Source organism: Alexandromys fortis, unplaced genomic scaffold (genome assembly GCF_014885135.2).
Source record: "Alexandromys fortis isolate MF-2015 unplaced genomic scaffold, M_Fortis_MF-2015_v1.1 scaffold_58, whole genome shotgun sequence".
In the NCBI taxonomy this organism is placed as follows: Eukaryota; Metazoa; Chordata; class Mammalia; order Rodentia; family Cricetidae; genus Alexandromys; species Alexandromys fortis.
In genome coordinates this window covers 2,731,117-2,755,888 of record NW_026067940.1, presented here as the reverse complement: position 1 = coordinate 2,755,888, position 24,772 = coordinate 2,731,117, and the positions used below count along the sequence as shown (strand labels likewise).

Sequence of the window (24,772 nt, the reverse complement as noted above, 5' to 3'; positions counted from 1 at the left end):
TTGCCCCTTCTGACCTGGGTATCCCACTGTTTATAAAGGGGAGGGCATAAGACTGTGGGGGGTGACTCTTTTCCCCCCTCCTTGCTGTCTGTGGCAGGCCTTCAGGTAGTCCTCAATTCCATCTTCAAGGCCATGCTCCCTCTGTTCCACATTGCTCTGCTGGTCCTCTTCATGGTCATCATCTACGCCATCATTGGGCTGGAACTCTTCAAAGGCAAAATGCACAAGACTTGCTACTTCATCGGGACAGGTGAGCCATGGAGGACTGTGTGGGGTGGAGGCCCCAGTTCAGCTCCAGTTGAACCCCCACAGCTGTGTGGAGCCATCACAGGTAGGAAAGAAGCTCTGGACCCAGGTCAGCTCCCCTCCCCACTGTCCACCGTAGGAAGAGGCATCTCCTGCCTGGATTCATGAGAGTGGGATAAGGACAGCTCCACGGGGGTCAGAGAGCAGAGGCCGGCCTTGGCTATAGTTTGCTCTGCTCCACCCTATCCAATTCAGTATCTCCCAGGCTTCCTGAGCCAGTTGGGGATTGAAGCATAGGTCTGGGTGGAACCTGGATTTATCTGCATACTTTCCTTGTGGCCATGGTGTGTTTTGGTCTGAACTGTCTCTCAGATTAGGCCTTCAGGGTATGGACTGATGAAACTCAAAGGGGACATTTTTTTTAAATTTATTTATTTATTTATTAAATATTTCTGTCTCTTCCCCACCTCCGCCTCCCCTTTCCCTCCCCCTCCCCCAATCAAGTCCCCCTCCCTCGTCAGCCCAAAGAGCAATCAGGGCTCTCTGTCTCAAAGGGGACATTTTTGTGGGTTGTCAGAAACCCATGCCGACTCCAGGTCCCAGAGTCTAGGAAGTCTTCCCTCCCGAAAACAGCAGATCTCACTTTTTGGCTTTAGGATCCCTTTGCATCCTCACAAGGTAATTAAGACACCAAAAGTGTGATTTATATAAGTCTGGCCCACTGATAATCATGTGGAAATTGGAACAAATATCGGGACATCGATTCCTTTCTAAGAGCAGCAACAAGCTGACGGCAGGAGCACAGGAACATAGTTTTGTAAGCATGATTGTATTCTCCCAAACAAAGTCATTCAGTGAGAAGAGGGATGGGTTTGCATCTGTTTTAAGGCTCCTCAGTGCCTGGCTTATGCAGTTGGGCTGGAGCTCACATCCACTCTGCATGTGGTGCTATCCCAACACGGTCACATGACTGCTGGACAACTCCACTCTCCACTGAGAGAATGGGAGGTCAAGCGACATCTTGACATCACTATGCAGACGGTTGTGAGGTGGCAGGTGCCTCAGAAGGCTCTCTGGCTCTCGCCCTGAGCAAGCTCCAGGAACTCAGCCTCGTCCTGAGCTCGGACTCTTCTGGAAATGGCTTCTAGCAGGGTCTTAGGGTAGAGAGGAAGACACAGAAGGAGGATGGCCCTCTGCCAGATCTCGGACATTCGGCTCACCAGAGCAGCCCCCGTACTCAGTGTTTCTTGGGGAGAAGCTATTTGCTTCCTCAGTTCCGTGGGCAGTCAGGGTCCAGCCATGCAGGGTCAACCCTAGCTTCTAAGAGTGAGCTCTGGCAAGGCTTCAGCAGGCAGCTTCCGGTCCTCTCCCACAGCCCTTCTCCCACCGTCGGAAGGGTCCACACCCTGCAGCCAGTGTTGGCATCTTCCATCAGCAGGGCCTTCCACATCCTGTTGTCAGCACCGTTAGGCAGATAGCAGGGACTGTCTCCCATGAGCTCTGGGGAAAACGTAGAGGTGCCAAGCCTTTGATGGATGAATGCTGAGCAGCAACATTCAAATGCTCCTCTCAGATCAGAGCCGCCAGCTTCAGAGGGCCAGGGACCCCAAGCTAACCATCACTGTCCTGCCTGCCTGCCTTCAGAGCTCTGAGCTGACACTGTAAGCGTGGTCAGGCAAGGGCACTGTGTTCCAAGGATAGCTCCATCTCAGAACACAGCAGGATGCTGCAAAACCTCCTGAGATAAAAGTGTTCTAGATTTCAGTGGCCGAGGAAATAGTCCAGTGGGTAAAATGCTTACTATGCAAGCTTGAGAACTTGAGTTTGGGTCCCTAGAACACATGTAAAAAGCCAGGTGCTGTAGCACTTAGGGTAGAGACAGACAGGGCCTGGAGGTTTGTTGGCCAGCCACCGTAGACACAGCAGTGTTTCAGCCAGAGACCCTGTCCCGAGAAATAAAGTGGTTATCAGCTGAGAAGAAACCTGATGTGGACCTTTGGTCTTCACATGCATGCCCAGACGAACGGACGGACAGACAGACGGACACACAGAGTGGGAGAGAGAGTGTGTGTGTGTGCACCAAGTTTTAGAGGAAATGACTCCTTAGAGGACATGGAGGGTGATCTGGTCTGATAGCATCCTCCCTAGATGGACCCGGCCCTGTGTGCGCTGTGACAGGCACAGCTCAGCCTAGGTCGGAACAGCTCCACTTTGACTCCCCAGACTGAATCTCAGGTCAGAGCATGGAAGCCCCTGTCCCCAGCCCACCCCAGCTGGACAGTGCCCTCCCCTTCCTTCCTTCCTTCCTTCCTTCCTTCCTTCCTTCCTTCCTTCCTTCCTTCCTTCCTTCCTTTCTTTTTTTCAAGACAGCCCTGGCTATCCTGTAACTCACTTTGTAGGCCAGGCTGGCCTCAAGCTCACTGAGATCCACCTGCCTCTGCCTCCCAAGTGCTGGGATTAAAGGTGTGCACCACCACCGCCTGGCACTCTGTTCTTTCAAATGACCCTTGAGCAGCTTGCCTCCTTCATTGTCCACTTGCCTAACGCTACTGCCTTCTGCCTCCAGACATTGTGGCCACAGTAGAGAATGAGAAGCCATCACCCTGTGCTAGAACTGGCTCTGGGCGCCCCTGCACCATCAATGGCAGTGAATGCCGAGGAGGCTGGCCGGGACCCAACCATGGCATCACCCACTTCGACAACTTTGGCTTCTCTATGCTTACCGTGTACCAATGCATCTCCATGGAGGGGTGGACCGATGTCCTATACTGGGTGGGTCTGAGCTTCCAAACCAACCCTGCCTTCTAAAGGCTTTTTAGGGGAGCAGGAAGGTAAGGCTTATAAGACCACCCCAAAGGCCAGTCACGGCTCAGTGCCATTGGTCCTATCTTGCTCTCCCTGGGCATCCATGCAGGTGTATGATCTCTTTCTAATGATTAAAGATTGTCTAGTATTTCCTGAGGCAGACCTCATGGTTTAAGGTCTGCAAGAACCAGCAAGGGGGGTGAGGGATGGATACTAGGAGCTCCATGAGTTCTAGTTTCAATGCCTGAATTTTCTCTAGAATGTCAGTGACTCCTTCCTGGTGCCCTGTGTCTTGGACACTTGAGGGAGGAGGGGCCCTTCAGGTCTTTCTCTTTGTCATTGGGTGAGATGACTTTCCTACATAAATATAACTATGTATCAGTCTTCTCTATAAAGATAATATACCACTCACATGTTAGAGCCGGAGAGAAAACCAACAGAATTGTTAACATTACCCGGCATGTAACCACCATTGCAGAAGCTTTCCTATTAGAGAAGACTCTTTGTTAGGTCATTTTTAGCCCTGTGCATTTCTTATTTAATGTGTTGGGCAGACAGCATCACTCCCATTTTACAGGCAAGGGAACTGAGGCTCGGAGAGGTTGTGTAACTGTACCCATGAATCTATGAGCAAATGAGCCAAGACTCAAACCCTTACCCCTCTGGCTCTATTCCAGAACTCTCAAGCACAATGTGGCGTTGCCTGTGGGGTTAGAATTGTAAAACTGTCAAATGCTTTGCAAATATAAAGGATTAGTATGAACATTTCTCACAGGCTCACATTAGGGAAGCGGATGATTAAACTTGTCAAAGGAATGTCACGCATGCTATTTCTCCTCTGCTACACGTCCAGGAGGAGAGCACGTACCATGTCCTCACGAGACAGACGAGAAACTGTTCAGAGATGTCAGGACACTTGGCTTAAGGCCTCAGAGGACTGTCACTTTGAAAAGCTTTGGCTGTACAGAAATGGGCTGTATTTAGGGTCCGAGGGGCAGGTTAGAGGCTCTCTTGCCAGGTACACAGTCAGCAAGGGTCGCTTGGGAAGACCGTTTGGCCCGGATCTTGGGCTACTTGCCTTACGGAGTCTGGGTGGACAGAATGGGAGACGGGAATTAGCCTTCAAGTCAGAGTGCTGATCTCACATTTTGTCTGGATCAGGTCAACGATGCCATCGGGAATGAGTGGCCCTGGATCTATTTTGTCACCCTCATTCTGTTGGGTTCCTTCTTCATCCTCAACCTGGTACTGGGTGTCCTAAGCGGGTAAGAAAGTAATGGCGGTTGGTAGGGGGGAGAGGTGGAGCAGGAAGGAGCGACCCAGACACTCAATGACCCTCAGCTCATCTCTGAGCCCCACTGGGCCAGGTGTGCTTCTTCCTTCTTAGCTAGGAAGGCAGATGATGCATTCTTCAAGCTAGCACCTTCCCCCAGTTTTTGTTCCTCTTCCCTCCAGCACCCACACTCCTGTGTAAGCCTGTGAGCCTCAGACTCCAGCTGTGGGTGTGCGTCAACACACCGTTTCTAGTCAAGCACCCACTAGCGGGAGCTTGCCGCTCTCATCCCTGTACTACTTACTACCTAAAGGCTCTGGGACCCTGCCTAATCCCCTACCCCCTCAGAATCTCAGTGTTCATATCTGTCAAGTAATCATGTTCGGACCTAGGGTTGCCATGAAATGTGTTTAAAGTGCTTAGGACAGAGTCCAGCACACACGAACCCCACCATTAATGGAGTCCACCCCAGACACAGTGCTGGGCTTAGCTGCAGTCTCAGCTCCCTTATGAGTTGACATCACCTCACTCCAGAAGCCCTACCGCCCCCAACAGCCTATAAACAGAACTCAGGAGTCTGTGAGGTTGGTTAGAGAAAACCCATCTTGACTTTCTATTGCATTAACTGAAATGTGTGCTTCCTTTAATAATGAATGCAGGCAACTAACCACAGGGGCATTAGCAGCGCCTGTGGGGTCTCTAATGGAAATCGTGTCACGTGTCCGTTGTTGCGCCCCTGTCTACACTCATTAGCGCTTGTCAAACGGCGGTAGTCAGACCTGCAACAGGATCCCTGTAGCAATGTAGCGCCTGCCTTCCGCCATTGGCATTTGTTAGGTTTCTGTGGTTGTATTTCACTCTGATCAGTTCCTCTGTAATCCTGTGTTCTTATTTTGTGCACTTTGTGACTTTATTCTGAGGAGAGATCTGTAGGTGGGCTTCATTGGGTGGGTTACAATGTATACAATGGTCAAGAGCACCCAGCACTGTCCTACAGGTAGACAGACCCTCTTCAGCCGCCTGGGTTTAGATCCCAGCTAACTGAGCGGGCGTCACTCCTAAAGCACGCCGAGTTCCGCTCAGTGTCCTAGTGCTGCCCTCTACTGGTCATAAGATGCCTTGCGTCCCCTCAGGTTCTTCATGGTGACAGCCTGTTTCCCCTTGTGTCCAGGATGATTTTCTCAGGTCTTAAGTCTGTAATCAGAAATCGTTTTAGGATAGCTTAAAAGACCAAGGAGTATGGCAAATTTGAGGCTTCCTGGATGGTTCTGTTGGAATAATGGAATGTTCTGTCAACCTTTGACATCTAAGAATAAACGGAAGGAGAAAATGAGATCATCCGGGAAGGAGTCAGAGGCCTATGCTTAGAAGTGTGCCTGGAGGCGGGGCTGGGCGAAGGAGGGGCACTTTGAGGGTCCCTGGCCCAGAGGCAGTACCCCAGACCAGAAGAAGACGCGTCCAGCTCAGATGTGTCCTGTGTTACGGAAGCTCAGGGGGCCCTGCCGCCTTTACCTCTCACCGTCCTTTTCCTCTCTCCCCTTCTCCCCTACCTCCCTGGTTTTGTGTTAGGGAATTCACCAAGGAGCGAGAGAAGGCCAAGTCCAGGGGAACCTTCCAAAAACTCCGGGAGAAGCAGCAGCTGGAGGAAGACCTTCGTGGCTACATGAGCTGGATCACACAGGGCGAGGTCATGGACGTGGAGGACCTGAGAGAAGGTTGGGGCCCAGAGCCATGGCCAGCATCCCCCTGCCTGTGATGATCAGCGCCCCGCAGTCACTCTCTGGAGAGTATCCCCCCCAAACCCAGTGTCTTCGGGTTACTATTGCTGTGATGAAACAGATGACCAAAAGCAACCTGGGGAGGAAAGGGTTTATGTCACTCACAGTTCCATGATGCAGAGGCCATGGAGGGGTCACCACCAGCCCAGGGATGAGCTCACCTACAATGGACTGGGCCCACCCACATCAACCACTAATTAAGAAAATGCTCTGCAGGCTTGCCCACCGCCCAGTCTTACGGAGGCAGTATACCGACTGCGGTTCCCTCCTCTCAGATGGCTCTACCCTGTGTCAAGTTGACATAAAATTAGCCAGCACAGTCAGAGACCCACTGGGAATGTATAATGCCTGCTTTCAGAGGATCACCACTGCCTTGTGTCAAGCCTCAAGATGATAGAACCCCAGTGCATCCTGGGCTCTCCTCAGATCATCCTGGGGCCTGCCCACAGTGGCCACGTGCCCTGCAGATGGGATTCTTCAGTTCATAGGAAATCCCAGCAGGAGCCAGACCCACCAAGAACCCACTGTCATAAATGTTCTATGCCTAACCAAGTGTGTCTGTTCCCAAGAGACCCTGAAGGCTGCTAACTATATCTGTTCTGTCCCCAGGCAAGCTCTCTTTGGATGAAGGGGGCTCAGACACAGAGAGCTTGTATGAAATCGAGGGCTTGAACAAAATCATCCAGTTCATGTGAGTACCTGACCTGAGACAGGGCCAGAATCCGGCAACCTCTCCTGTTGGCGCCTGAGCCCTTAGAATGGCCTAGCTAAGAAAACAGGGCCAGTTCTTGCTCTGAGGACTCAGCCGTAGCTAGACACCCAAGGAATGAGCAATCAGGGAGGATCCTGAGAGGGTGACCTATTTCTACACCACTCAAGGTAAAACAGAAGACAGTCAGGACCTTCAGCTAACCCCTCTGAGGGGATGCCGCTGGGTGCTGGGAACTTGTAAGAGGAAGGAGGGAAGGTGTGCGGATGGCATTTAGGAAGGAAGTGGGCCTATCTAAGAGTCAGCAGGGAAAGGATACTCTGAGCTCTTATCTTTGTTTTGAGAAAAAGGCTATGTCCTTTTTCAAATTCATACATAGTTATGACTTTTGGAAGACCCAGCAATAGAAAAAAGCCCAAAGGAAAAAAAAAAATGAAAGTCCCTGCTGCCCTTCCAAGAAGTAACCATGGTAACAGATGCGTATTCTACTAAGATCTTTCTGTGCTTTCATCTTTCACACACACACGCGCGCGCACACACACACACACACACACACACACACACACCAGGATATTTTGCTCTTGTTTTTCTTTTTATATAATAGGGTTATTCGTGTTAATTGCTATCGTCATAAAGACTAAAACAGTAACCAGTATATAGGGGATTTTGAAGAATATTTACTTCATTGAGTAGTTTGATTAGTAAATTAGTCATTTACTCATTCATTAAGAAAATGAATGCACACTATTTTCTTATGCATTTTTTCTTTAAACTTTTCCGCTGAGGTCAGTTTTCGCACTTGTGTGCACATGTACATATATAAAGACACACACTTTTAAATTTATTTTTTATTCATTTGTTTTATGTATATGGGGGTTTCGACTGCATGCATGTCTGTGCACCTTGTGCATACCTCATGTCCACAAAGGCCAGAAGAGGAGATCAGATCCCCTGGAACTGGAGTTACAGGTGGTTGTAAGACACCATGTATGTAGTAGCAATTAAACTGGATTCTCTAGAAGAACAGCCAGATCTCTTAACTGCTGAGCTGTTTGTCCAGCACCATACCCACCCCCCAAACACACAAACTCACTCACATGCTCACACCCACACGCTCACACTCACATGTTTGCACTCACACACTCACAAGCTCACACACATCTTTGTCAGCACGACCTTGCCTATTAAATGTTCCATGGTATAGATGCACCATTTTATATTTAACAAAATTCTCCTGGTAAAGTATGGGCTGTTCTGGGCAGAATTCTAGAAGTAGAATTGCTGAGCCAACGGTGGATAAACCCAAGCTTTAGCAAATGATGTGAGGTCACACCTTTCCCACGCAACCATCTGGAAATCCCCCCTGAGTTAGTAAAACTTCCTCTAAAAAATGGGTAGAATTGGCAGCGCAGTCTCCTTTGGTGGAAATTAAAATGCACGGTGCTCCTTGCTCCTATCTGTATCAGGTGCTGTGCTAACTAAGCATTTTGCTGGCATTGTCTCATTTAATTGCCTGGGAGATCCTTGCTTTATCATTCCCACTTGAAAGGCAAAACTTTGTTAATTAGAAGCCCAGTCTAAATTGACCTAGCACTACGGCCCATACCCTTCATTTCTCTTGCATGAGAGGAGAATATGTGTGGCTGAAAGTAATGGATCCCAATCCTCCTGTCTCCTGCAGTCGACACTGGAGGCAGTGGAACCGCGTCTTCCGCTGGAAGTGTCACGACCTGGTGAAATCCAAGGTCTTCTATTGGCTGGTGATCCTGATTGTTGCCCTCAACACCCTATCTATTGCCTCGGAGCACCACAACCAGCCCCTCTGGCTGACCCATTTGCAAGGTGAGTCAGCTGGAATGGAGCCAGGATTGAGCACTCAATCCTGAGACTGAGAAGCTTAAAGCCGTCAAGGGTGCTGTAGGGTGTGCTGAAGTAAATGGGATTGACAACACCTTCTAGAAATTACGGTACTACTCGTGTGGGACCACTGGCCCAACTCCCTCTCACGGTGGGAGGGCAGAGACACCAAAAGGCAAGGTGGCATCCCCACCATCCCACCTGCCACATCATTCTGATCTGGGACAGTGCCAATGACACTTAGGGACAACTTTCAGATGCTTTCTCAGATATCTAGGCAAATTATAATTGTTCAGTTATATACCACTTCGTGTAAGACTGTCAATAATTGAGAGTTCTAAGCATCCAAGTTCAAATACTGTTAAATATAGTAACCAACTATGCAGTGAGTGAGTTACGTGTGTGTGTGTGTGTGTGTGTGTGTGTGTGTGTGTATAAACGGTAAACAGTTAATTCATTGCTCATGACTTCAAGGAGCATGCTTAGTCATAGGACAAGTCAGATGGTAATTGTTTCCAGTCAATCCAGGGAAGACAGTGAAGGAGCAAAGATGAGATGATAAGAGAAAGGATGCCAGAGAAGATGCTGTTGCTGCACACATCGAAAGAATACAGAGATAAAGCCCAACTGGTCCAAGCTCTGCAGGGATTCCCGCAGAAGATGCCACAAGTGCAAACATGTGGAATAGTCTGGTGAATTAAGGGAGCCACAGAACTTCATATGTGACGGACAACAGGACAACAGGTGTTCACAGGGGTCCTCGTACACTGTCATGCTGCATTAGGAGTTTAGCCCTTGAGTACAGGGAAGTCAATGAAAAGTTATAAGCCTAAACATATTATGATCAGGTTTGAGTCTCTGAATGACCAGCCTTGGCAGAAGATGGATGGTCAGCCTCATCCTTTCGGTGGATGCCCCACTGTGTGCAGAGCTCTGGGCAGTGACCAAGAACCAGTTAAGAAAAAGAGGAACCAGTCCCACAGCTAGGTACTCTTCCCGATACAAACACCAATGTGGCATGGGTTATAATAATGCCTCAAGGGGTGACAACCTTTTTCTCATTGCTATGACAACTGCCTAAAAAGCAACGCAAGCAAGGAAGAGTTCCTTCTGGCTTGCCCCCTAAGAAGGGATCCAGTTCATTATGACCAGGAGAGCATGGAAGTAGAAGCCTGGGGTGGATGGTAGCATCATGCGTACCTACAGTCAGAAAGCAAGAGACATAGGAAGTAGAGCCGTAAACTTCATGGTTGCTCCCAATGACCGAGTTCCTCCAGCGACGCTCCACCTCTTAAAGATTTGACATAAAACAGTGCCCCCAGATAAGACCAATAGTTCAAACATTTGAATCTGTGGAGGAACATTGCACATTCAAACTGTAATAAATAACAAAGAGGTCTCTGGGTGGGGAGGCAGGGAGCTCATGAACTTCCTCATGGAGATATCTTAGACCTAACCCCTCAGGGGTGGTAGCTGACTCTTCATGTCTATGCAGGGATCATAGACAGGACCCTGGGCCTGGGTAAGGTGGGGAGCAAAAGCCAGCACACTTGCTTAGAGCCAGGGCCCGGAGAGGCTGCTTCTGTGTAAGGGGATCTAAAGCCTTTTTGCCCATTGAGATAGGCGAGGAGTCCGGAGGTTCCCTCTGCTGGGGGTCCCGGGAGGGAAGAAGAATGTCACAAGGGAAAAGTCAACTGCAGCCTATGTCCAACCTGTGTCCTTTAGATTCGTGCAGCCTCAGCATCTCCTGGTAATCTTTCTCTTACCATCTTTCGTTGCCTTCCATGGATGGACTGGACACAATTAACATCTGTCTTGTCCTACAACTCGTCGGGGTTCGAGGTCCAGCTTGCAGCACCTTTCACAGAGCAGGGATAGTAAACCAAGACAGACCCGTACAAACCAATCAAATTCAAACAGAAGCCCTGGGGGAGCCCTTCAGAAGTAGGCACAAGTGTCCTTTTTGGAATGTCCTCAAGTCAAGGCGTACGAATCCCTGGGGGAAAGAACATCTCCAGTGATGAGCTCCCATGGGAGAAAAATCACAACTCAAATAAAGAACAGAGTTGCTCTGGGGAAGAGTCACCAGCCTGATGCGTGCAAGTGAGCTGAGCAGGAACGTGGCCTAACGAAACACGACAGAAGAGACGAAGTTCAAATGAATGAAGTGGAGGCTACGGTTTCAAAGAGTAGAAAGCAAACCTGCCATTCAGATGCGTGTATGCACCCATTTGTTCATTCATTGCGGTCTTCTCGAGAGCCGCTTAACTGTGCTACACATTGTCAGGCAGCATTGGTAAACCCACGTGAAGATGGAACCCTACCCAGAAGAGGTGAATTTGTGATTCCTAGGCCAAGCAGACAAATAGATGGTAGTGGTCCTACTTTCCAAGACGGCAAAGATAGTCAGTAGCCAGGTAGTTTTGGCAAGTGTGGGATGATGGACAACATCCACCCTTATGGTGCTGGGCATACTGAGTTTGAGGTGCCTTTGAGACAACCTAATGGTAGTGTCAAAGACGCTGATGGGAAAACGGGGGCTGGGTCACGATCGAGAGGCTGGGTCTTGGGAGAATGGAAGGTGGGGCTCATTGGTAGAGCAGCGCTGGCACTGCCGTCATAGGTCATCACCAGATGGTCAGGGGATAGTACAGGGCTCAAGACCAACAGCCAGCGACTTGGTGAAGAATATGTGGCAGAGAGGACTGGAGAAGACAGGGGAGTAGGTTCGAGGAAACCCCATAGAATGTGGTGTCATGGAAGCCAGGGTGCTGGAGGAGAGAGTATCTGAAAGAGCGAGCAGATGGTGAACAGGATTGTGGGGGAGCAAGTATGCGAATGTCTGTGTCTGCTGGGTTTGGCAACATGGAATTGACCCTGGAGCTGGATGACTGAACACGAAGAGACCATTTGAAAGGAAGAAGGGAAGTAGCTAAGAAAGACAAACAGATACTGATAGTGGGCGTCCCAGTTGGGGCCGGGCCAAGCACCGGAGAGCAGATTGCCTTTCATGAGGCCCACCCTCTCTCTACCAGGAATACAGACTGTGTTTAAGGAGGAAGAGACCTTCATGGATTTATACAGCTTTTCCCCTGCTAACTAGGGTAGGGATTAGCCTCCTGGAAATACAGATTTAGGTTCTTTTGATGGGCAAAATCCACCAGGTTTTCCTGGGGGGGGGGTTGTTGTTACTATTATTTTACATTTCTAATTGATTAATGAATTGATTGATTTGTTGGTTGGTTTTGTGGAGGGGGGCAGAAAACAATTCTGTCCTCTCCTTCCTCCATATAGCTTCTGGGGATCAAACTCAGGTCATCGAGCTTAGTGGGCAAGCCCTATACCAGCCCTCTTGCTGGCCCCATCCTAGGACCTGAAAATTAATAAGGCTCAAGAGCCGTGGAAAGATAGGGCATGTGTGCTGGTAGAGGCTCACCTGGGGCGGAGGAGGAGGAGGGAAGGAAGCAACGTTCGGGCCCTGCTGCCCTCCGCAGATGTCGCCAACCGCGTGCTGCTGGCTCTCTTCACCATCGAGATGCTGCTGAAGATGTACGGGCTGGGCCTGCGCCAGTACTTCATGTCCATCTTCAACCGCTTCGACTGCTTCGTGGTGTGCAGCGGCATCCTCGAGATCCTGTTGGTGGAGTCGGGAGCCATGACACCGCTGGGCATCTCCGTGCTCCGCTGCATCCGGCTCCTGAGGCTCTTCAAGATCACCAAGTGAGTGCAGGCAGCCAGGACCCTGAGAGGTGGAGGATGCAGGGGCTGACAAAGTCAGGAATTGTCTCACTATTGCCTATGTCAGGATAGGGAAAGGGAAGAGTTGGAAAGAGGAAGAAAGGAGAGAAGGGGAAGCCCTGGAAGATGGGAGGAAGAGACAGAGAAACGTGGGAGGGGTAGGGAAAAGAAAGAAGGGACATGGGGGGGCATGCAGAGAGGGGAAAGGGCTTCTCATTTGTGCTTCTTCCCTCTGTGGGGATTTGTCAGCCCCCCCCATAGGTGCTTGAAACCGTAGAGAGTGCTGTGCCTTAAATACACCATGCCTTTCCCTGAACAATTAACAACAGCACAAAATTACAATTATAATATCTTGTAACAATTAATGTGACTATGATCTTTCTCTGAAAATGTAATCAGGGCACTGCATTTACATGATTTAGTGTTGTCCTCCACAGGCTCCAGACAGCTGAAATCACAGACAAGGGGGTCTAGGGTGTTCTTAAGCATTTACCCAATGCCAACATGAGCACAGGTCTTTACTCTTCCGGTGTAAATAGTGAGGACGGAAGTTCTTTCTTAGCCCTGCCGAGGAGTGTGCAAGGAGCATGCACCGCGAGGCCAGGGATTCAGCCACAGGAAGCCCTTTGCTGTTATGTTCCCAGTCTTGTGCCATTGCCACAGCCCTCCCAAGCATGGGAGAACCAGGGAGAAGTCCCCGTCCCGCCCCCACCATGCTGTCCCTCTTCCTCAGGTACTGGACATCCCTGAGCAACCTGGTGGCATCGCTGCTCAACTCCATCCGTTCCATCGCCTCTCTGCTGCTGCTGCTCTTCCTCTTCATCATCATCTTTGCCCTGCTGGGCATGCAGCTCTTCGGGGGCCGATATGACTTCGAAGACACAGAAGTACGACGCAGCAACTTCGACAACTTCCCCCAGGCCCTCATCAGTGTCTTCCAGGTAGGTGCTCTGTCTGCGAAGACCTCGCTCTGGGAGGTGCCTGAATCCTGCTTCAGTATCTGGGAAAACATCACCTGGTCGAGTTCAATACCCTTCTCATTTCCTATCACCTGGATCTTGGGCCATTGCGATCCTGTTCTGTTTGTCTCTTTTTCTGGAGCTCTGGCTAAGGACGCCTGGTTTGTCTGTTTCTCTTGGTCCCTGGTGCCCGGCAGAGTACAATAGCAGCTGAGGCAAATGAATACTTGGGGGTAGACCGGATGTCGAAGGTGCACTGCTCACATCTCTAGGGCAAAGTCAGACGAGCTGAAGGCGTCCTCAGCAAGCCGAGAAAGCCCAGGCATCTGAGACCCCTCTCTCACACGAGAGGCACAGAGGCTGCCTGTTTCCAAGAAGCCACTCAAGGGATCATGGCTGGGGTTCAGTGAGTGACCGTCAGAGCCACAGCCTCCCAGAGGAGCTTTCTTAGTGTTGAGCATAGACATGTTCCTTTTCATGTCACCAGTATCTCACTAGTCACCACGCCATACCGGCAGGAGAGGTAGGCTACCATCGGTCAGTCCCGTAGATGGCTTCACGGCTTCATCCTGCCTTTCTTCCAATCACTACCTCACCGGCTGACAGGGATGGTGCTTTCAAGGGACTTGACCTTGGTGCTATTTTTGGAGGCCGGGGTAATAAAGGCCTGGCTGAGTGCAGTCCACTTCAGCCTGGGGATTAAGAACAGAGTAGAGGCCCTATGATCAAACTTGGCCCTTGAGAGGCTTGATAAGACTTTTTCCAACTACCCCGGGCAGCCAGTCCTTCAGTCTTGGGCTCCTCTCCCGAGCCCACTCGCTCTTCCCTGAGCCCACTCGCTTCTCCTCCAAGCCCACTCACACCCTGATAGCATTGTAGAGAGCTGAAGGAGGAACAATGTGGGCAGTAGGGAGTGGTCACCTGGAGGGTGGGGACCGGGAGAGCTGACAGGTGACAAAGGCCTTTTGGGGTGACTTGTCCTCTCACCTCCCTCCGCGTAGGTCCTGACAGGCGAAGACTGGAACTCTGTGATGTACAATGGGATCATGGCCTACGGAGGCCCATCCTACCCCGGCGTGCTCGTCTGCATTTATTTCATCATCCTTTTCGTCTGTGGCAACTGTATCCCCTCGGAGCCATGGTGCAAAGTCATGGGGGAGTTGGCTTAGCAGGGAGGACTGGGGTCCCCATGTGTCAGGAATGAGGTCCCTCTGGTTCCCAGGTTCGTGGAGTGGGGAATGGGACATAGTAAAGGTAAACGCAGCAACAATATAATCCTTTCCACCAGGAATGCCGGAGAGCAGCAGGGACGATTAGCAGTGAGGCAGGTGAGAGCCTGAACAAGTGGGAAGAAGCCCAGGGCTTAGCAGAGACGCAGTGGAGATAGTGGGGCAGCCCGGTCCAGCAGCTCGGAGGCAGACAGGGAGGAGCCAAGGTATCCTCCAACCTGAAGAAGAAACTTTTTATTTGGTTTATACTTTCATATTATGGTCTGTCATGAAGGGAAGTCAGGGCAGGAACTCAAGGAAGAACCTGGAATCAGGAACTGAAGCAGGGACCATGGGGCAGCGGCTCTCAACCTTCCTAATGCCGCAACCCTTTAAAACACAGTTCTTCAAACTGTGGTCACCACAACCATAAAATTATTTTCATCGTTACTTCATAACTGTAACCTTGCTACTGGTATGAGTTGTAAGGTAAACATCTGTGTTTTCTGATGGTCTTAGGCGACCCCTGTGTAAAGGTCGTTCAGTCTCCCAAAGGGGTCACAACCCAGAGGGTGAGAATCTCTGGGAGGGATGCTCCTCACTGGCTCTCTCCCTCTGGCTTGTTCAGCTACCTTCTTGTTATAATCTAGACCACCTGTTCAGGTGGGGCGGGCCCTTCTACAGTTAGCAGTTTAAATGGAGAAAGTTCCTAAACTGAATTTCCCTCTTGTCTGGTGTGTCAGGTTGACAGCGGAAGCCAACACAAAGCTATGGCCTGGGACCAGTCTGAGCTCTGGGACCAGGACCATTAAGCTAGGATAGGTCAAAAGGTGAGCTAAGCAGAGAGATGCTAATGGCACCCGAAGGGTCCTACTGCTGTGCTGTGGAATCTGACACCATGGTGAGTGGGCAGGGATGAAGTCAATGCCCCTTGCTTTGCCTCACTCCCCGGGATCCCTGTCCGGCAGCTGGGATCTGTTCTGGCAGACATAGAATAAAACTCCAAAGCTCTGATGGATTCAGGCCCCATCAGCAGTCAAGCTTCCCTGAGGACTTGACTATGCTCCTGGGCCTGAACCCTCCCACGGGTGCAGCTCTGGCGAGAAACTGCCACCTCATGGATTAAGTAAGGCCTTTAAACACACGGGGAAACAAAACTCTTGTGCCAGAAACTGCCTCCATCACAACTCAAGGCTCCTTAGCTGGCCTTCAGACATCCTGCTCAATGTCTTCCTGGCTATCGCTGTGGACAACCTGGCAGAGGCAGAAAGCCTGACTTCCGCCCAGAAGGCCAAAGCCGAGGAGAGGAAGCGCAGGAAGATGTCTAAGTGAGTGCCGCACCCTCTAGGAGGGAGCTGGACGGACTGGCTTGGGCCTTTAGGCTCTAGGCCGGGTCCCCCACCCATGAGCTGGATGAGCAGGGGCCACATGGCACCTCCTCTTGGGGGCAGGCTTCTCCAAGCAGGACATTCAGGCCTTCAGAATTTACGCCAAGAATTTTTTTTTGGGCAAAACTAGAGGCAAATTGGCCTTCTAGACAGGCCTCAAGGAATGCAATGATCAAGCCTAGTGGTTCTGAGACTTTTCCCCCTCACAGTCCTGCTGTTCAGTGACTGGACCCCTGGGAGGGGGTCATTTATATTTGGAGTCTTGGGCTTTTGTGAAGTAGGGGTTGGCTTCCCAGTTCTCTGCTGATCTGTCCCTCTGTGATTGGTCATGTCTCTCTGTGCCTAGTGCTTCTGGCTACTATAGAATAAGTTTTTTTCTTAAATATTTATTCATTTATTATGTATACAACATTCTGCCTCCATGTATGCCTGCACATCAGAAGAGGACACCAGATCTCATTACAGATGGTTGTGAGCCACCATGTGGTTGCTGGGAATTGAACGCAGGACCTGTGGACCTCTTAACCACTGAGCCATCTCTCCAGCCCCCATGGCATAGTTTTTTTTTTTTTGTTTTGTTTTGGTTTTTTTTTGTTTGTTTGTTTTTCGATAATGTTTCTCAAATTCAAACTGCAAATGAACCATCTGGAGGTTTCATGCAATTTAGAGCCCACGTCAATTGGTCGGAACCAGGTGGGATGGATGAAGGGTTGAATTTCCAGCCAGTTCCCAGACAATACTAATGCAACTGGGTTTTGAAGGATCACAGTTTGGGTAACTGAACTTCATCCTGGAGCCTGCTTCCTTTAACGCACGTGCCTGCAGGAATGGGATGCTCGTTTCTTAGAGACTAGATGGAAATGCTGGGGAAGAGAGACCAACGAAGACCCCAGGCCTTTTTAGGCTTGGAACTTAGCTAGACAGGCCATAATTCCATTCTGAATCCTACATAAGACAGGTACAAAGCCACTCCCCACTCATTCTCTAGGACGAACACTGAGAGTCTCGCTTGAGTAGAAGTTCACGCCTTCTACCGCAGAGAGAAGGCTTGCCCAGGCCTACTGCCCTTCCCATTTGGTGGTCATTGCTGCTCCTTCCCTCATAGATTCCCCTGAGCCGCTGGTGTGAAATCTTCCTAAGGGGGTTGTCAGCCCCAAAACCATCCTTACAGCTTCCGCCTTGGATGTCCTTGCTTTTTCACTTCAGGGGGCTCCCAGACAAGTCTGAAGAAGAGAAGGCCACAATGGCTAAGAAGCTGGAGCAGAAATTCAAGGGTGAAGGCATCCCCACTACGGCCAAGGTGAGCGCTGATACAGAGAATTGTATAGGCTGGCTGGAGAGCCTCTGAGAGTCCCCTGGCTCCCCAGGTTACTTGGGCCACTTTGGGGATAGGAAGGAGACACAGGGTAGTGGGGGGTAGCATCCCCTTGCTCTGGGTGGAGAGCCAACATCTACATCTCTTCCGGGGACTCCTGTGTGGACGGGCACAGGCCCTTCAGCCTGGGAGACAGACTTCCCTGGAGTTCTGTGCAGAACGAGAAGGCAGCTCGCCTGCCTACCCATAGTTGTAAAAGCCTGGCTTTCCACTCCTGCTAGCCCGACCTTGAATGTTCCAGCCTGGCCCTGCTCACCGTCGTGGAGAGTGGGAAAAGAGAGTCGTGAGCCAGGGTCCCAGGCGCAGAGAGGTTGGACAGTTTGGCCTGGAAAGCTGTTCTCCTGTAGAGCCAAGAAAACACAGTGAAGGCGGTTTCAGACCGGCTAGAGCCTTGGTGTGCCCAACACGGGCTTGGTTAAGTCGTATACCTTGTTGGACCTGGCTTCTTATCTGTGAGCCATAATGACCCAGCTCCCATCCACTTCTCAGGTTATAGGAAATACTCAGGAATCTGAACAACGCCCTCTAGCGCAAACCCAGTAAGTTCAAACATCTCACCACCTTCACTCTTGCATTCTGCAGCTGAAAATTGACGAGTTCGAATCTAACGTCAATGAGGTGAAAGACCCCTACCCTTCGGCTGATTTCCCAGGTAAGGATCCCAGAGCCTGGGCTGAAGTGGGATGCTGTTGAAGGGGCAACATGCCAATGCTGAATTCTCTATTTGGATGTGTCCTGTGCATCTCCTGCTTGGACCACTCCATGTGGAGGCCAGAACCCTGGAGATATCCCTTCTCCACCTAGTCTTGCCAAGAAGCAACCTGCAAGCCTGCCTCTCCCCGCAGTACACACAGCAAAAATAATATTCCACCCATGCTTTTATTGAGTTCCAGCTATCTGCTCAGTTCTGTTTGCAAAGAGCACAGGACTGGCAGACATGCAAGTCCTCCCTGCCCACCGGGTTCTATCCAAAGAAGGGGCATTTCATTCGTATGTTGATGGTGTAGATCACTCCCTACCCTGGATCTCGAGTAAAACCATGACTGCCAGACTGCACCATCTGAAAATCCACGAGAGCAGAATGGAAAGGATAAAGCAGAGCAGCCCCTGAGTGCCCAGAGCCACCGGCTGCTGTGTGAACCCTGCTCGTCTGGACCAAGGGCGTGATGCATGAGAGAGGCAGAGCCACGCTGGATTAGCACCACACAGCCTCTCAGGGAAACCTGGGGCACACGTGCTGTCAGGCTCTGTGAGCTCACGCCGGGGTCCTTCTTACCGTGGAACCAGCTGGTTAGCTTGAGTGTCTCTCAGCTCCAACTGGCCTTTCTGCGCTGGGAATGGCGGCATTTGGCACCCAGTTGGCCTTCCACAAATCAAACAAATGATCACAGGAAATTATTTTCCAAAGCAAAGTTTGGGAAGCAAAGCTGGCCAAATTTCTTCAAATGTCTAGCGGGAGTAAATATTGAGACCGCGCCCCGTGGAGCTGTGTCACCTAATGGTTAGCCTCTGTTGGTCACGCGTGGCTGGGTGACCACTGTGGGAAATCTTATGTTAGGTGAACGGGAAGGGACAGAGAATACGTGGGTTGGAGAGAGGTCTAACCAAGACCCTGAATACATTTCTGTCTAACCTCTTTCCAAAAATAAGTTGAAATGGCTTTTGACAAAAGTTCTGTGCAGTCTGGGCCCTAATGCACAGCCCTATGGTTCCAGCTCCTCTAGAGGCCGAGGCAGGGGGATATAGGTCAATGGTAGAGTGGTGAGACCTTGGGTTCAATTCCCAGTGTGGGGGGGAATACGCGCAATAAAATTAAAAAAAAAACAGACACAGACTGAGGAATAAAGAGTTGAAGAGAGCTGCAAAGATGCAAACACTAAGGATGAACCCTCTCTGCAGTAGCAACCACGGCAGGCCAAGCAGATGTGAGCACCATGCTGGGGAAGGGGTGGGGGCTCTTAGGATGGAGAGGAGTGGGGATGTGATTTGGGTGGGTTGAGGAACCCACATGTCTCTGCCACGGAGAGAGCGGAATCAGGTGCTGTTGGCACACCTAGGGTCTTGGCCAGGTTGCTAAGGTGGGGAGGAGGCGCTGTGGGTGGAGGGACCCAGGCAGAGCACAGCTTTAGGCCTTTAGGCCTATGCTCAGAATGTGCTCAGAGTACCTTTTCCTCTTCTCTGCCTTCTGCTTTGCCTCGCTAACCACGACCTGGCCAAAGCTCAAGAGATCCTGGTCTATTCTGCCCACGCTAGAAATTCTTCACTGTTTTTAGAATCCTAACCCAGGATTAAAGTCATGCACTACCATGCACAGCCAGATTCTTCAGTCTTGTTTGTGGCCCTACTTGCAGAAGGTTTGGGGGACTTCTGAGCTATATTGTACTCTATATACCAAAAGGGGAAGGCCTAGGCATACCTTGCCAATACCCCAAACCGACCTATGCTTAGCAGCTTCAGAGGCTCCTGGGAGGACTCTGAGCACAGAAGCCAAGGACCTGGCAAGGTTTGGAAATACCCTTATCTCATTCCCTCTCCCCACAGGCGACGATGAGGAAGATGAGCCTGAGATCCCAGTAAGCCCCCGGCCACGCCCTCTGGCAGAGCTGCAGCTGAAAGAGAAAGCAGTGCCTATTCCAGAGGCCAGCTCCTTCTTCATCTTCAGCCCCACCAATAAGTAGGTAGCACTGTGACAGCCAAGTGGGGGAGCTGAGGAGGCTCTGAGACAGTGGCTCCCCTCCCCAGAGAGATCTACTCTGGGTTCTCCCCACCTTCGGGTACCTTATGCACAACTCACTCCTTTAGCAATGAGCTAAGGTGTAGCTTCATAACAGAGTTTGCCTAACATGCATGAGGCGCTGGTTTCAATGCCCAGCACATCACAAAAATAAAATACCTTTCAAATGAACAAAACGTTAGTATTTCTGGGAGAAGTAGTGCTTTTAAGTTTTTTTTTTTAATTTTTATTTATTATGTATACAGTGTTCTGTATGCATGCATGTACACCTACAGGCCAGAAGAGGGCACCATATATCATTGTGAATGGTGGTGAACCACCATGTGGGTGCTGGGAATTGCACTCAGGACCTCTGGAAGGGCAGCCAGTGCTCTTAACCTCTGAGCCATCTCTCCAGCCCCTGCTTTTAAGTTTTTCACCAGTTATTTACACCTAAGAGGGACTGTCATTGCTAGTTCTTTTCTAAGGGCAATTTTAGACAGGGCAAGGAGACAAGGTACGGAGAGAGTGGGAGTATTTATTAGTATTATAACCTTCAGTTTTGGAATAAGCAGACTTCATGGAGTTTCTTCTGATCCAGGGAAGGAGATCAGCCTGCCCCATTCTTGGCTGGGGACCTCATGGTGGTGGGCACTGGTAGAGGGGTCAAATGACGTAGGAGCTCAGTTGGGAGACGTGACTAAGACTGAAGGAGCAAAGTGGGAGCCAAGCCCTGCGTGTTCAGCCAGGGGCTCGTGTGGGTGCAAGGTTATACTTGCTCCCTGGCTGGGCGGGGACAGCAAGTGGAGTCAGCAGCCCTGTGTGGGACAGAAGCTAGCGAGGCCTGGACTTCCAGCATCTCACAGCTCGCATCCTCCCACCCCACCAGGATCCGTGTCCTTTGTCACCGCATTGTCAACGCCACCTGGTTCACCAACTTTATCCTGCTTTTCATCCTGCTCAGCAGTGCTGCGCTGGCCGCTGAGGACCCCATCCGAGCTGACTCCATGAGGAACCAGGTGACGGCACCCCCAGCCCACTCTGGGGTCCAAGTTCAGTTAAACCCCCTATGTGGCCAGAGGCATCAGAGTCTCTTAAAGTTTCTGGAGGGCTGGGGCTGGCCACTGCTATTCTGAACAGTGCTGCCGTAGCAGAAGCAAGTTAGGCTCTGCCTGCCTGCCCTGAATACTGCTGGTGCTGGCGGTTATGATGGCAGTCAAGATGGTAATTACGGTGGTGGGATCGATAGTGTCGATGATAATGGTGGTGATTGTAGTGATGCTGGCGGTGGCAGTGATAGTAATGGTAATAATAGTGGTGATCATAGCGATGATGGTGGTGGGAGTTGGTGTTGGTAGTGGTGATGATATTGATGTGATGATGTAGTAATGTTAGCTGCAATGGAGATGGTGGTGGTGGTGACAGTGACAGTGACAGGAATGCTGGTGAGGATGGCTGAGGTGGGACCATTGTTTTGCCAGTTCTCTCACTGGCTGCCTCCCTTTGCCCCACCCCCAGATCCTTGAGTATTTTGATTATGTGTTCACTGCTGTATTCACCGTGGAGATTGTCCTGAAGGTGAGTGAAGACGGCAGGACAGACATCTCTGGGGACGAAGTGTCTCTGAGGTGTGTGACTCCAGCTTACACACAATGGCTCGCTTGGGGACACTGCTAAGGAGGGGAGAGAAGTAAGATTGAGATGAGTGGTGATAGGAAAGACTAGTCAGGTCCAGGAGGGCCACACAGGGCTCCAGCTCCTAAGCAAAGGGGAGCGAGGCAAGGGGGCAGGTGACTGAGTGGAAGGTCGGAGATGAGAAATATACCCAGCTGTGGCCACCACCAGTCAGAAAAGCACAGGTCTTCAGCATGGAAGACACAATTAACCTAAAAGCCACCTGGAAGGTGCAATCTGCTCACAGACCCTCCCTCCAACCACCAGGCAAGTTCTTGTCCTCCTAGAGTTCTCAAAGAAGTGACCGTTGGGAGTGTCCTAGCGAGAGACTTGTAGACTGCAGACTGGCTTTACTGTATCTTGGTCACATGCTATGGAGCCTAGCTGTTTAGAGAAGCAAGCTACTGGTCTGGAAATGCCTTCTAACTTTGGGAGGGGGCTCCCAATGCCGCACTATGCTCTGCTGCATAAGGGCAAAGGTTTTTACAAATCAGGAATTCCAAGCTTTTGAAAATTTGTTCAAAGCCGGACGATGGTGGCGCACACCTTTAATCCCAGCACTTGGGAGGCAGAGGCAGGCGGATCTCTGTGAGTTCGAGACCAGCCTGGTCTACAGAGCTAGTTCCAGGACAGGCTCCAAAGCCACAGAGAAACCCTGTCTCGAAAAAAGAAAATTTGTTCAAAGTTTACCCTCACATGGGCTAGAGATGTGGCTCCATCGAGCAAACTTGTCTAATATTCATAAAGAGCTGGCTCACATTCCCAGCACTGCAGAACAGCGGGGCTGGTGGTGTGTGCCTGCAATCTGCTCAATCAAGAGGGGAAGGCAGGAAGAGCCGAAGCTTAAGGTCACCTAGGGTTACATATCGAAAAAAGGATCCTGAGTTAACAACCAAGACAGAAGGCAGTTCTCTCATCTAAAGAAAGGACCATTGCCCTGGTTTGAGTTTCTACGGCACAGCCCTGTGTGCCTGTTCCCGAGGTGGGCACACGGGGTTTAGATTATCACAATAGTGGGCTCTGATGATCAGGAGGAGGCTCCATCTCTGGCTGGAACCCAGAACCACAGGCCTTTATCTTCCGGTATAAGAGGAGAGGGTGACTGGATGTAAGGACCAGAGCAGAGCAGAGGGAGAAGTGGTCCCTTTTCCAGCACTTCCACCACTGACTGTGGAGCAGAGGGAGAAGGCGGCTGCCCAAGACTCAAGGAGGACTTCAGGGTGAGGTGTTACAATTAGACCTGTGCCAACCAGGGAGTCCCTGGAGGAGGGACAGCCAGGCTTCCCACTCCTGTGAAGGAGAAGCCAAGGCATGAACACATCTGAGGACAGGGACCGGCTCTGGAAGTGCCCAGGGTTTATCTGAAGCAGATAACAGGGAGCAGATAACTCGGGCTTCAGCAGGGAGTTGAGTGGCGTGACACCCCTGAGACAGTGGGCACTCTTCAGAACAGATGATGATAGGAAGTCCTTCTCTGGGAGGGGCAAGTCTGCTCCTCCAGATGTCGTCTCTCTCTCTCGCTAGATGACCACCTATGGCGCCTTCCTGCACAAAGGTTCCTTCTGCCGCAACTACTTCAACATCCTGGACCTGCTGGTGGTGGCCGTGTCCCTCATTTCCATGGGGCTCGAGTAAGCGGTGGCAGGGCCCAGTCCCAGCACGTGGTTGCTGTGTGCCCTGTGCCTGGAGCTTTAGTTAGGAACATCCTTGGGTCGTCCCCAGCTGGGCTAACGTGGCAATGCTAAATGTTCAGAACTTTGTCTTTGAGACCAAGGGTGAGGTGGGGTGAGCAAAGAGAAGGCAGCCAGGCCCCCAGAATGGGAAACACAGGCCCAGCCTTGGGTCATTTCTAGCCTAATAGAAGAGACAAAAATCTATGTTCACAGAGAAGTGAGTCAATGAGACCATCCCCCACGCTCAGGGAATAGCTTTACCCTGGGATCAGGGAGGCCTCATGTGGAAAGCTCCAGGGAGGAGGTGACAAAGCCTCTGGCTGCCACACACACCTCTAGGCCACACAGCAACCTGCTTCCTGCAGGTCCAGCGCCATCTCTGTGGTGAAGATATTGAGAGTTCTGAGGGTGCTGCGACCACTCCGAGCCATCAACAGAGCCAAAGGGTTGAAGGTGAGAGTGGCCCCAGATCGGGGAGGGGTCTGCATCTTGGCCATCCATGGGGGCAGGCCAGCCAGCTTTCCCCACCGGCCTAGTTGTGCTATGAGGCAGAGTCTTGCATTCCTAGGGTTCCCTGCCAGGATGGTGGGGTGCAGTGGGACAGCTCCGGTGCCCATCTACCGCCCCTGCCTTTCTAGCACGTGGTACAGTGCGTGTTTGTCGCCATCCGCACCATCGGGAACATTGTGCTGGTCACCACCCTCCTTCAGTTCATATTTGCCTGCATCGGAGTCCAGCTTTTCAAGGTGAGGCCCTGACTGGCTAGCGGCCCTTCCCTGGCCAACTTGAAGGATGTGATGAAAGTCAGCCACTTCTTCTCAAACAAAGGAACCCCCAAATTGTGAAAGCAAATGACCCTAACTCTATGGTATCAAAATTAGGAAAACATCCTGAGCCTGTTTGTCAGGCGACGATTCTCTGAACACCCTTGCCGTTGTATCTGCTGTTACCCACCGGCCCTGTAGTTACCGTTCCTCTCACCAGCTTTCCAGCCTCCACCTACTGTCGGGGCTGCCTACAGCACCCCAGCTCAGCCGCCTTCCTTGCTGCAAACAGGCTGTGCAATCCGTGGTCCTGGCTGTGATGTCTGGCATCATCCACACCACCCAGGAGCCTCTACAGAGGCCATCTTCAACTCTCATCCACAGTTCACTGACTCTTCCCTGGGAGAACACAGCTCTTCAGTTTCTCTCAAGGGATGTCCTTCCACGGATTTTCGATTTCTAGATGCGTCTGGCTCTTATGTCTCCTGGAGGGCACTGAAGTTGATAGTAGAGTGTGCAATTTGTGCTACTTCCTAGCACAACTCTATTCGTGATTCCATGACCTCAGGCAGCCTTAGGCGTGTCATAGGGTTGCTTCACTATGGTTTGTTC

The 24,772-nt window shown here is 50.9% G+C and overlaps 1 protein-coding gene across 3 annotated transcripts in view; it reads left to right on the top strand.

The window, feature by feature from the left end:
* Window positions 1-24,772, top strand: part of Cacna1s (calcium voltage-gated channel subunit alpha1 S) — a 64,365-nt gene that overhangs the window by 17,059 nt on the left and 22,534 nt on the right. For all 3 annotated transcript variants that reach the window (XM_050147708.1, XM_050147707.1, XM_050147706.1), the window contains exons 5-22: window positions 98-250; window positions 2,813-3,018; window positions 4,213-4,316; window positions 5,894-6,039; window positions 6,712-6,793; window positions 8,493-8,653; window positions 12,163-12,388; window positions 13,140-13,347; window positions 14,367-14,487; window positions 15,787-15,901; window positions 17,168-17,261; window positions 17,919-17,988; window positions 19,878-20,010; window positions 20,939-21,068; window positions 21,568-21,627; window positions 23,248-23,354; window positions 23,762-23,849; window positions 24,035-24,142. In XM_050147708.1, the coding sequence (XP_050003665.1) occupies window positions 98-250; window positions 2,813-3,018; window positions 4,213-4,316; window positions 5,894-6,039; window positions 6,712-6,793; window positions 8,493-8,653; window positions 12,163-12,388; window positions 13,140-13,347; window positions 14,367-14,487; window positions 15,787-15,901; window positions 17,168-17,261; window positions 17,919-17,988; window positions 19,878-20,010; window positions 20,939-21,068; window positions 21,568-21,627; window positions 23,248-23,354; window positions 23,762-23,849; window positions 24,035-24,142 (2,312 nt within the window). The remainder of the gene's footprint in view (window positions 1-97; window positions 251-2,812; window positions 3,019-4,212; window positions 4,317-5,893; window positions 6,040-6,711; window positions 6,794-8,492; window positions 8,654-12,162; window positions 12,389-13,139; window positions 13,348-14,366; window positions 14,488-15,786; window positions 15,902-17,167; window positions 17,262-17,918; window positions 17,989-19,877; window positions 20,011-20,938; window positions 21,069-21,567; window positions 21,628-23,247; window positions 23,355-23,761; window positions 23,850-24,034; window positions 24,143-24,772) is intronic.